The 13,134-nt window shown below is 38.9% G+C and overlaps 1 protein-coding gene and 1 non-coding gene across 3 annotated transcripts in view; both read left to right on the top strand.

Moving 5' to 3' along the window:
• Nucleotides 1-570: 570 nt before the first annotated feature.
• On the top strand, nucleotides 571-643 carry Trnav-aac (transfer RNA valine (anticodon AAC)). The gene has a single exon. It is a non-coding gene; the product is annotated as a tRNA-Val (tRNA).
• A 2,149-nt stretch (nucleotides 644-2,792) lies between these two features.
• The window catches only part of LOC106878833 (uncharacterized), a 53,254-nt gene continuing 42,912 nt past the window's right edge, over nucleotides 2,793-13,134 (top strand). Inside the window, exons 1-7 of one of the 2 annotated variants that reach the window (XM_089341343.1) lie at nucleotides 2,793-3,101; nucleotides 5,823-5,964; nucleotides 6,925-7,038; nucleotides 7,705-7,824; nucleotides 9,021-9,142; nucleotides 10,256-10,672; nucleotides 12,712-12,758. In XM_089341343.1, coding sequence (XP_089197469.1) covers nucleotides 5,837-5,964; nucleotides 6,925-7,038; nucleotides 7,705-7,824; nucleotides 9,021-9,142; nucleotides 10,256-10,672; nucleotides 12,712-12,758 — 948 coding nt within the window. In that variant the 5' untranslated portion in view covers nucleotides 2,793-3,101; nucleotides 5,823-5,836. The remainder of the gene's footprint in view (nucleotides 3,102-5,822; nucleotides 5,965-6,924; nucleotides 7,039-7,704; nucleotides 7,825-9,020; nucleotides 9,143-10,255; nucleotides 10,673-12,711; nucleotides 12,759-13,134) is intronic. The other variant, XM_089341344.1, reaches the window with a different exon arrangement.

Here is a 13,134-nt window from a genome sequence, read left to right as displayed (position 1 = left end):
TAACAAAAGCCTGGAAAAAAAGAAGGGATACATTACAAACATTTGTTTTTCTGTTAGTGCTGTCGGAATCTCCGATGTCTGAAGCATAAGATTCTGAATACTGATTGAAAACGAATTACAAAATAATTTATTTCGAAACATTAATTCGTTTCAGTAATTCAGGAAAGGCAATCAAATTTTTGCTTTCCCTATTACTGCTTTTCGCATTTTTAAATACGCCGCTTTTCCTCTACTTTTACCCAAATTTCCTTTAAATCATTTACTATTATTATTATTATTATTATTATTATTACTATCTAAGAAAAGAGGGAATTGTTTTGGTTGGAATTCTTTTAATCATAAATCTGCTCGGGGCGGGTATGGGAATAAAATATATTACTAGTAGTTGAACTGGCTGAGATATTGAAACCGAAACTATACCACTGCTACTCTCGTTTTACCGTGCTGCACTAAAAACGGTTCGCAATTAACATAGTCAATTAAAACAAAATAAATATTTCCCTGAAGTAGTCCTTATTACCCGTAACGTTTTTCTATAAATATATAATTTAGACCATTTATCTACTAAGGGGTTCCATGGTGTAGTGGTTATCACATCTGCTTAACACGCAGAAGGTCGCGAGTTCGAAACTCGCTGGAACCTATGTATTTTTTTTACTTAACGGTAGTGGTTAGAAATTCAGTCAAAATTCCTAGCGGGATTTCTTCCTTCTCTTTATGTTTTGTGTTCAAATCCTTCCTAGGTCAGGGCGTTAGTGTTTCAGTGAAATTCTGGACTTTTGCACCCCATTCACTAACTATTTTTGTCTTTGAAAAATTATCCTGATTTTTGCTTTAAACAGTCGAAATTACAATTCTTAAAACAGTAAAAATTTCGAAACTTCGATTTGTTTCTCTAACTTTTCTCATTTTTCTTTGCTTTTTTTTTTCTCTGTAGGCACAGGCAAGAAGTTGCTGCGTGGTAAGAAGTTTACTTCTTAATCACATGATCCCGGGCTCAGTCCCACTGCGTGACACCTTGGGCAAGTGTCTTCTACTATAGCGACGGACCGACCAAAGCCTTGTGAGTGGATTTGGTAGACGGAAACTGAAAGAAGCCCGCCGTATATATGTATGTATCTATCTATGTGTGTGTGTGTGTGTTTTGTGTCTGTGTTTGTCCTCATGCCCCCAGCACCGCTTGACAACCGGGGTTGGTGTGTTTACGTCCTTGTAACTTAGTAGTTCGGTGTGTGAGACTGACAGAATAAGTACTAGGCTTAAAAGATATGTCCTGGGGTCAGGACAAACAGAATTATTAAAGGATTAAAAGTGAATATATATCGACTGCTGCTAATTTGACTCAAAGAGTGGCGTTTGATACTGATAAATGGGATTTTAACTCACAAAAAGTTTGTTGGCACTCCGTCGCTTACGACGTCGAGGGTTCCAGTTGATCCGATCAACGGAACAGCCTGCTCATGAAATTAACGTGCAAGTGACTGAGCACTCCACAGACACGTATACCCTTAACGTAGTTCTTGGGGATATTCAGCGTGACACAGTGTGACAAGGCTGACCCTTTGAATTACAGGCACAACAGAAACAGAAAGTAAGAGTGAGAGAAAGAGTACAGCAGGGTTCGTCACCATCCCCTGGCGGAGCCTCGTGGAGCTTTTAGGTATTTTCACTCAATAAACACTCACAACGCCCAGTCTGGGAATCGAAACTGCGATCCTATGACCGCGAGTCCGCTGCCCTAACCAATAGGCCATTGCGCCTCCACTTCGTGGGGAAGTACAAGGAAACAAAGGAGATTGAAAAAGTTGACCTAGCAGACCTTCGGGCAATCCTCAGAGTGAAGCTCCTTGTACGGACGAAAACAGAGGCTATGGGAGGAGACGATGAGAGAAGGCAAGGAACGAGTTGCACACGCGAATGCACGCGCGCGAATGGTTATAATGATTATGTGAATATATATTTCACCTGCTAACAGAGATCAGAGAATTTCGTGCGTTGGCACAAAAGAAAGAGAGAGAGTGTGTGTGTGTGTGTGTGAGGGAGAGAGAGAGCTGCCTATGGCTCTCTGTCTATATAGAACCTATTAAGCCCCCGAGCATTGGTTGCGAGTCGGTTGCTCTTCACTTACAAGCTTGTCAGATTATCTTGTTTTCATAACACGAAACTAATAGTTGCTCGAATTTAAATTCTGCATGCATTACATGATATTTATCTCTCTGGATGAAGAACTTTTTTGTTGATCCCACCTATAACGGAACAGTACATTATATATTACGTGTGTGTGTGTGTGTGTGTCTGATCGACTTAGCAGTGTACTAACAGCATCGGATAAAATGAGTTGGCATCACTCTGCATTCTAAGTTCAAATCATGCCTATATCAACTTCGCATTTCATCCTTTCGGGGTCGATAAGTAAGTACCAGTCAGAGTGGATTGGGGAAATGTTAGAAAGTTATCGATTCCAGCAGAATGCACTGAGTCCCAAACCCACATATGGTCACAAAATAAATAAGCAAAATAATAAAAGGGAAGAAGAAAGAAAAACCTCCCTGGTCCTTCGAGACCCAGCAAAAACTGAACTAGGCTAAGGAAGTTCCTAAGTAAATGTCAAATTTATTTTCGCTAATCACTATGAATGTGATTACATACAAACTAACAGGAGAGAACGGAAGATAAACACACACACCAACAAGCAGGAAAGAACGGAAGATTAATATATATATATATAGGAATGCCAAGTGGGTGTGTATATTGTGTGAATATAATATATATATAGATATTTATTAATATTCAGCAGAAGCAATCTGTGTGTGTCTGCTGCTGTTTGTGTGTGCTTGTGTTTGTGTGTGTGTGCTTGTGTTTGTGTGTGTGTGCTTTTGTGTGTGTATGTGTGTATTGTATACATACATAAAATGAGTCAACACTCTCAAACAATATCAACCAATCAGAGTCTTCGCTGGCATTAACCTCGCAATTGTAGTCAGTTGCTTTTTAAAGCGCGGAATTTTCAAATCTTTCAAATTTGTTGGATTAATTAAGTCCTTAATTAGCTTCGTTATTGAAGACAACAACAAATAGGACACTGAGCAACATAATTACTGGTGAGATTAAGTATAAATCAGTGTTTTTTTTCCTTTTTTATTCACTTATATCTTCTTGTCATTGTTACAATATTTACTGTTGTTTTTATAAACCAAACCTGTACATGTAGGCAGATTTAATTGCGTGTATATATTTATCCATCCATCTATCATATCCTTAATCGTTAGTCGTATATAAGATATATATTCTGCTTCGTTTATGGCTAATCGGGAACTAAGGTTTAAGAACAGTTAATTTGAAGAAAGGAAAAGAAAATGAGGCATATATATATATATAAAACAAATAATAAATGAGTATATGCATATATACGTACAAGTATGTGCATATCTACGTCTACCTGTATATATAGGTGCATATCTGGGTACAGGGCATTGCAAACAAAACGTAGACAAAAAATAATAACCAGAGTACAGAAAACACACAGGCCACATATATATATAAATATATAGTTTTAGGGAAAAGAACCAAGGTTCATGAACTCATCAATGAAAATCCACTGTCACATATAGAAAAATTAATAATTAAAAGCATGAACCTTGGTTCTTTTCCCTAAAACTATATATTTATATATATTTTACTCTGTAAAGCTCAATTTAATTTTAATTTTTTATAAATTGATTTTAATTGAGTTTTTACCTGTAATTTTGGATTTTTCCCTAATATTATTATTATTATAATTATATATATATATATATATATATATATATATATATATATAATAAAATGGGGGGAAGGCCGGTTTTTGGGATTACCTTAGGTATCCCATCCATAAAGGGTTTAGCTTTATGGCGTAATGTCAGATCCCAAAAACCTGTTGGCCCAAGACCTCTTAAAAAAATATATATATGTATATGATTTCCCTCCAGCCACCACAAGTTTTCTAGTTTGTTTTACAATTCGTTGAAAATTTGTTTTTTTTGTTTTTTGTTCTCATCTTAGGTCTTTCTCTCTTGTCTCTGATGAAGTATTTTCTTCGTCCAACACGTATCTATTGCTCTGCTGTACTTCCGAAGTCTTCTGCCAGCCATGGAGGCATTCCACGTTAGTGGAATCACAGTACATTGCCATTATCTCGTGTCAGATATGAATTATTTTAAGCTATTCCTATCATGTCTCTATTCTCGTATTGTCCTCTTCGACAATAACTTTTTCCGTCATCTCAGACCAAAACCAAACAGCTCAGGGCGGATGTCAGCTGTGAATTACAGTTAGGGCGAAATAAGGTTAATTTAAAATTTTTTACAACTTTAGTTCTATATAGCACAGAATTAAGTTGTAAATAACATTTAGGAACATAATGTATCTCTTTTATCAACGTCTATTAAAACGTGATTGTTTAACCCAGGGGTTTTCAAACTAGTCCGCGGACCACAGGGGGTCCGCAAGGACAAGACAGGGGGTCCGTGGACAGCAAATACTTTTTAATGGCAATTTGATTTTATATATGTTTTTTAATCGAAATCTTTTAATTGACAATAAACCTATTTGTTAAATGCTGTTAAATAAATAAATGTAAAAATATATGTTATTTTAAGCAAATATTTATGTATAAATTTCATAAGCGTTTATAAGGTAAAGCCTGAAATATAAAGGGGTCCGCAAGCCAAAAAGTTTGAAAACCCCTGGTTTAACCAACATCATCGTCACTTAACCACTTTTCCATGTTTGTATAGGTTTGGAGGGTTGTCGCAGACGAAGTCTGTTCTTATTTAGAGTTACTACCAATCTAGACAGATTGGAGGCTACATCTTTTATGTTTGATTGAGATGTGTAAAGACGACCATTTAACTATATCGCGTTCTAGCAGAGGGGTTAGAATAACTAATGATTGCGGTGTCTATTTCTAGAACTTTAGCATTTTCATCATTACGATATGAACACGTAATGACGGCGAGACATGTTGATTAATATCTCAAGAACAAATAAATGAAGAAAAAAATCTTTAAATTAGGCTCTTCAGTGATAAATTCGGCGAAATTCTGGTTTAATCACCCCGTATAACCCCGGCAGAGGTAAAGAACACTCACACCACCTGTTTTCGGTGTAACAAAAACCCTAACCTAACCACCGAGCGTGTACTTTCTTTACTTTCGCCTATAAGCCCCTCAAAACTTTTGTTTTTTTGGATCTTCAGAAGATGTCTGCAAATTTGCATTTTAGACACGGGAAGTCCTTTGATGATGAAAAAAGGAAATTTTTTAACCTCCCTCCCATAAATCCTAAATCAGATTGAAGACCTTCAATGAAGGAGGTTTTCAGTAGAAGACCTTCCGTTTCTAAGAACAAAATGTTAGTAGATTCTAAATTAGTTTTACCATTTAACCTCATTCTATAGATAGTAGTTTTTTTTTTTTTTAATGAAATTTATAGGGATAAACTTTTCAATCATCAGATTACACTTCTCCACCCTAACATGCTACAGTTTGGGTTTAAAGACTATACTTTGCAATTGTAACTTATACCCTTTATAAGACATGACAAGCAGTTAAGAATAAGACACAACTTACAAAATTAAAAGCAACTGGATCCTATTTCTTGCCCACCATACACATAACAAAAAATAAGACATCTGATAATCAAAGATCAAGTTGATGAAAAAAAAGTTGTGTAAATAATCTAAAACTGTTTCATGTGTGGAGATGAAGTTGACGATCTGAAAAAATATAATGTTATTTGTACTCAACTCAGACATTTTGTGTGATTTTTTCTTGTTTCCAAAGATGGTGCCACCAGCATGGCTGGAAATGTGTCTCAATCACCAACTACTGGAAGTTTAGTGAAAGAGAAAATATTTCGAACTGGTTCTTTTATTAATGAGACCATCTGTAGTTCACCGATTCCTCTTGCTACATCAACTGCAAAGTAAGTATTTCCTTTTCATTTCTCCATACTGTTGAAATTTCAATATGACAGAATTGTTAGTGCTGGGCAAAATGTTTAGTGGCATTTTGTTCTGGGTTCATTTTCTGCCAAGGTCGACTTTGCCTTTCATCCTTTCAGGGACGATAAAATAAGGAACAGTTGAACACTGGGGTCGATAATATAGTTCTGTATTTAAGAGATGAGGAATTGCATACATTATTTACATTTGACGGATATTTGTCCTCATCTTGTTTGTTGTTAACACGTTTCGGCTGATATACCCTCCAGCCTTCATCAGGTGTCTTGGGGAAATTTCGAACCTGGGTTCTTATTCCTAAGTTATTTTTTGCTGTTATTATTATCATTATCATCATCCAGGTCACTGCCTGAAATTGAACTTGGAATCTTGGGGTCAGTAGCCCACACTCTTAACCATTATGCCACAGCTGAAACGTTGTTAACAACAAACAAGACGAGGACAAATATCCTCAAATGTAAATAATGTACTGGGGTTGATGTAATCGACTTGCGCCTCCCCCAAAGTTGCTGGTCTTGTGCCAAATTTTGAAACTGATTTATGAGGGGGTGCTGAAAAGTTCTTGGCTTTGGGCAAAAGAAAATACAGGAGGATCAGTCAATTATGATTTTATCCATCATATTCCCATCTCAGATTCACACTTATTGCAGCAGTCCTTAAGTTTTTCTAAGTCCTGTAAAAGAACTCAGAAGGTTGGGCTTCCAACCAGGCATTTCACAATACCTTTAAAACCAGAAACTATTCAGCACCCCTTGTATATCTGTCTCAATTAATTGAACCATCAGTGAGGGTAATAGCTGAAAATTTGTAATCTTTAAAATGTTGATTTCTACAGTGATTTAAAAAAACAACAAAAAAAATTTTTATGAAAGAAAATTAAAAAAAATTTTTTTTTTTTTTTTTCCCTAATTCTTCTTTTTTAGGAAGGAAGTGACAACACAATCCTGTACTTCTGCCACGAAATCCCCTTCACATTCAGAATCTTCTACGAAAACACAGAATACAACAACTACAAATGCAACTTTCAAACATCCTGGGTAAAGTTTGTTTTTAAACATATTTATTTATTTATTTTTTTACTTGTTTTAGACATTGGAATGTGGCCATGCTGGAGCACTGCCTTGAAGGCTTTTAGTCTAACACAGGGATTCTCAACCATGTTTCTGCCTATGGACCCCTTTGGTTCCTATTTTACTCCACTGGACCCCTCACAGACTCCCACCATTGCCAATTGGATTTTTTGTTGGCACTCCGTCGCTTATGACGTCGAGGGTTCCAGTTGATCCGATCAACGGAACAGCCTGCTCGTGAAACTAACGTGCAAGTGGCTGAGCACTCCACAGACATGTGTACCCTTAACGTAGTTCTCGGGGATATTCAGCGTGACACAGTGTGACAAGGCTGGCCCCTTTGAATTACAGGCACAACAGAAACAGGAAGAAAGAGTGAGAGAAAGTTGTGGTGAAAGAGTACAGCAGGGTTCGCCACCATCCCCTGCCGGAGCCTCGTGGAGCTTTAGGTGTTTTCGCTCAATAAACACTCAACGCCCGGTCTGGGAATCGAAACCGCGATCCTATGACCGCGAGTCCGCTGCCCTAACCACTGGGCCATTGCGCCTCCACTCTCTTGCCTGTTCTTGGATAGGGAACTGTATTTATGACATCAGTTATTTTACTTCCATTTGTTTACCTTTTTTATTCCAGGAGTTTCATCCCCCGGAAAACTGGCAAGAAGCCTGGTAAGACATCATTGGGGAATGTCAGTAAGGAAGTTGGGAAGACGTCTTTAGGAAATGTCAGCCAGAAAGAGACGACAAATGACAAGTGAGTATATCCAATGATTAGAACGTGTATATATTGTAGATTGCTGTTGTTGAGCGAGATCGTTGCCAGTGCCCCTGGACTGGCTCTTGTGCGGGTGGCACATAAAATACACCATTTTGAGCATGACCGTTGCCAGTACCGCCTGACTGGCCTTCGTGCTGGTGGCACGTAAAAGCACCCACTACACTCTCGGAGTGGTTGGCGTTAGGAAGGGCATCCAGCTGTAGAAACTCTGCCAAATCAGATTGGAGCCTGGTGTTGCCATCTGGTTTCACCAGTCCTCAGTCAAATCGTCCAACCAACGACAATGATGATGATGATGATTTAATTGAACAGGATTATGATCAGAATTCCAGCCATTACCATCACCTGACACACAAAAGGCACCCGTGCCGGTGGCACGTAAGACACACTCATTATACAGTGGTTGGTGTTAAGAAGGACATCCAACTGTAGAAACCAGGCTAAATCAGACTGGATCCCGGTGCAACTCTCTGGATTACTAGATCCAGTCGACCAATCTTATCCTTGTTAGCATGGAAAACGGACGCTAAATGGTGATGTATCTAAGACTACCATTTATATTATGTCTTTATTTGCTGGTAATGGTTAACTCAGTGGAGGCGCAATGGCCCAGTGGTTAGGGCAGCGGACTCACGGTCATAGGATTGCAGTTTCGATTCCCAGACCGGGCGTTGTGAGTGTTTATTGAGCGAAAACACCTAAAGCTGCACGAGGCTCCGGCAGGGGATGGTGGCGAACCCTGCTGTACTCTTTCACCACAACTTTCTCTCACTCTTACTTCCTGTTTCTGTTGTGCCTGTAAATTCAAAGGGTCAGCCTTGTCACACTGTGTCAAGCTGAATATCCCCGAGAACTACGTTAAGGGTACACGTGTCTGTGGAGTGCTCAGCCACTTGCACGTTAATTTCACGAGCAGGCTGTTCCGTTGATCAGATCGACTGGAACCCTCGACGTCGTAAGCGACGGAGTGCCAACAACAAACAATGGTTAACTCTAGGACAGTTCTCGTATGGCAGCTCTTATGATTGAAGGCATTCCAATCATGACCATCCTGTCTCTTATTGGACTGGGTGTTTTTTATGTGGCACTGATTATTTATATTTTATTTATTGTTTGTGATGGCAAAGAATCTTTCTAAAAATTAAACCTTTTTTTGTATTTTTTTATAACAGATCTGCTACCATTATACCAAATTTTCCAGCAGTGGAATCTTACAATATATCTGCTTATTCTGAGAATTCTATTCTCTCAAATGCTTCATCTCTTGGTCTTATTCCGGATGAACTTCTTCAGAGTAAGTTTCCCCTCACATTTTCTGATTTCTTGTAATAAAGGAGGGCAATCTTCTGTGTTTAACCAAAAATGGATTCAACCTTCTTGTTAAGCATTGTAACTGATGCAGTTCTACAGGGTGTCCACAAGGTCTGGGTACATGGAGTAAATAAAATCATAACATAAACAATTAAATATAAGAAATAATAATTACTTAAAGTATGTGTTAATCCCCATGTGGGTACATGGAGTAAATAAAATCATGACATAAACAATTAAATATAAGAAATAATAATTTCTTAAAGTATGTGTTAATCCCAATGTACCCAGACTTTGTGGACACCCTGTGTATTTAAGAGATGGGGAATTACATTATTTACTTTCGATGGATATTTGTCCTCATCTTGTTTGTTGTTAGCACAACTTTTCGGCTGATATACCCTCCAGCCTTCATCAGGTGTCTTGGGGAAATTTCGAACCTGGGTTCTCATTCCTAAGGTATTTTTTGATATTATTATTATTCAGGTCACTGCCTGGAATTGAACTCGGTATCTCGGGGTTAGTAGCCCGCTCTCTTAACCACTATGACATATGCCCGTGGCCATATATGTCTGAGATATCTCCAGTCTTTTACTTGTTTCAGTCATTAGACTGTGGCCATGCTGGGGTACCACCTTAAAGAATTTTTTAGTTGAATGAATCAACTTTAGTACTTATTTTTTTTCAGCCTGGCTCTTATTCATTCTGTCACTCTTTTTGCCAAACCACCAAGTTACGAGGATGTAAACATACCAACACCAATTGTCAAGCAGGAGAGGGAGATAAACCCACACGCAAATAGAAATAAATATACACAACAGGCTTCCTTCAGTTTCCGTCTGCCAAATGTGATTCACAAGTCTTATGTCGGCCTGAGGCTATAGTAAAAGGTGGGACTTGCCACAGTGGGATTGAACCCTGAACAATGTTCTTTTGTTTCAGTCATTTGATTGCGGCCATGCTGGAGCACCGCCTTTAGTTGAGTAAATTGCCCCCAGGACATGAAAAACAAACACTAAATGGTGAAATTCCACCTCACCCCCAACACACACACACACACACACTCTTTCATAATCTATATTTTTTTTTACTGCAGGTGGAATGGAATCTCTGTTGAATCCTCTCAATCAAACCAATGTTGATTCTGCCAAAGAAACAGCCAATCTCTCTCGGTCTTCCAGGTTGTCTGACATTGAGTTAGTCCGACGCCATGCCTTGGGAAATGTTGATAACGCCCAGAGGAAGCTGTCCGTTGCAGGTAATGGTCGTTTGGATGTGACGCAGGCGTTCCTTCAGATGCAAATGTTAAGCATGGGCGACAGCTCTAAGCAGCCCCCTGTTGAGTTGAAGGAAGAGGATTTGCAGATGCTGGACAGCGAGTTTGAACTTGAAGATCCTGAAGAAGCTCAACCGATTCTAGATCTGATAGAAGACAATCTCAAGGAGATATCTTTGTTGTCTTTAAAGGGTTCTGCAAGTACAAAGCTTCCACATGTTGACCTTGGAAAACCAAGTAAGTTTTGTGTGTGTGTGTGTGTGTGCGCATCTCTCTCTCGCTTGCTTACTCTGTCTATGTATGTATGTATCTATCTTTCTCCATCTTCCTTTTTTTCTCCTTCCCTCTCCTGTTCTTTCTTTCCTCACTTAGTGTCTGTATTCTATGCTGGCAGAGTTTGACAGGATTCACTGGGTCGAGAGGGCAGTGTTGAGCTCCTGTCTGTTTCGATGTAGTTTCTACAGCTGGCTGCCCTTCCTAACACCAGCCTCTTTACAGAGTGTTTTGGATGCTTCTTTTTGTGTTGCTGGCACGAGTGAGGTTGCTATGTGGCTTTGCAAGACTAGATGTCTTGGTTGAGTGGGGATATTGTATTGAGGACTTGGCTTCATGCTCTTGCTCTATGGGGCTGGGGTCATTCCAAGTTAGTGGTCCCAGAGGCGTCTTCATGTGTAGAGCCGACCAAGTTCATCAGTGCTCTCCATTGCTGGCGGTCCTGTGCCCGTCCCTCTGCCTCCTCCAAGGTAACGTCATGCATCTAGAGATCCTCCCCAATCATGTCCAGCCATCTGATGTAGGGCCTGCCACGAGGTCCCTACCAGCCCACAGCTGCTGCATTGAATGAACTTAACCCTTTGGAATTTAGGTTACTCTATCAAATATACTGTTTATTTATTCACGTTATTTTGAATTTATCCTGCATTATCTTGTAGCCATGAGATTTTGATTATGTAACTATATATTTTTTTAGACTAACGTTGTAGGGTAGGTGTGAAAGATTGGGCCACTTTGAACATAAAACAGGAAGAATATTTGGGCTGGATATGGCTAGTTTAAATCCTAAAGGGTTAAAGTCCTCCGTCTCTTGCTTAATATTAAGGGAGGTAGCCTTAATGTCGGGTGTTCAGAGGTAAGAGTATGATAGAGGTATAGGGACAAGGTGTCTTGCTCTGGAGGAGATACATGGCTGCCCCAGCTGGAAAAAGGGAGATGTTGTTGGTGATGAGGTGTCAGGACATACTCTCAAAGTACTAAGATAGTTTTGATCCCTGTTTCACTCGGAGGGATCATCCTAGCTATCTAATGTTTTAAAAAATTCAAATTATATTTTTATGATTAAATATTACTTGTGCTGGTGCCAGATGAAAGCATAGATGTCAGACGAATGCATAGAAGCACCCAGTACACTCTGTAAAGGGGTTGTCATTAGGAAGGGCATCCATCTGTAGAAACCATGCCACAATAGACAAAATAGAGCCCAGGTGGCTCCTGTCAAACTGTCCATCCCACGCCAGCATGGAAAACGGATGTTAAATGATAATGATGATATTAGGAATTGTATTAAAAATTTTAATATTTTGTGTATTTTAGAAGTTTAACCAATTTACTGCAGATAAATTTTAAGGAGAAAATCTTATGTGGACCCCCAAGGGCCATATGGACCATGGTTGAGAATCATTGTACTAGAAGGTGAATATTAGGAGGATGGGGGTGGGATTAGATATGTTTACTAGAGTGTAAAGTGATCATAGATGGTTAGAGGTAGGGAATACCGAAATAGGTAACGTACCACACACACGCACACACAATCTTTCTATTTGATGGCAATTCAATGCAAATAATTCTTCCTACTGGAAGCACAAGGCCTCAAATTTGGGGGAAGGGATTAAGACGATTACATCGACTCCAGTGCATAACTGGTACTTATTTAGTCAACCCCGAAAGGATGAAAGGCAAGGTCAACCTTGGCAGAATTTAAATTCAGAACATAGTGATGGACGAAATACTGCTAGACTTTAGATAAAGTACACAGGACAGTGTATAGCCAAATATACCATACTCTTTTATCAGCGGATGACTGGGCATCAAGGCAATTTTGGCACATTAATCGATAGAATTATGTCCAAGGTTTGGTGTCAGGAGAGGACGATAACATGTCTGGATTCGTTCCAATTAAAATTAAAAGAATTTTTTTTTAATATTTTCGTGTTGGAGGTGATAAGGACTCCCTTATAATCATTACTGAATGTTTTTGTCTATTTCTTCTAATTTGCTAGAAACTGACTTTCTGAACATGACCCCAAGAATTGACAACAGCCTTGAGGTCAGTATTCAAGAATCCCTTCTTCTTCACCTTTTTTTTTTTTTTTCTTTTTTAGGTATCTTTTACCTTTCATATTTTTGCTTGTTTCAGTCAGTCACGCGGCTGTGGCCATGCTGGAGCACTGCCTAAAAGAATTTTTAGTTGAATGTATTGATCTCAGTAATTTTATTTTTTTGCTAAACCTGGTACTTATTCTGTTGGTCTCTTTTGCTGAACTGCTAAGTTATGGGGATAAAAACAAACCAACAGCTGTTAAACAGTGCTGGTGGTGGCAGCAACAGGGCAAACACATGCACACACGTATGATGGGCTTCTTTCAGTTTCCATCTATCAAATCCACTCACAAGGCTTTGTTCAGCCTGAGGCTAGAGTAGAA

Source organism: Octopus bimaculoides, chromosome 24, assembly GCF_046866305.1.
Source record: "Octopus bimaculoides isolate indiv1 chromosome 24, ASM4686630v1, whole genome shotgun sequence".
Classification (NCBI taxonomy): Eukaryota; Metazoa; Mollusca; class Cephalopoda; order Octopoda; family Octopodidae; genus Octopus; species Octopus bimaculoides.
This window is presented reverse-complemented; position numbering and strand designations above follow the sequence as displayed.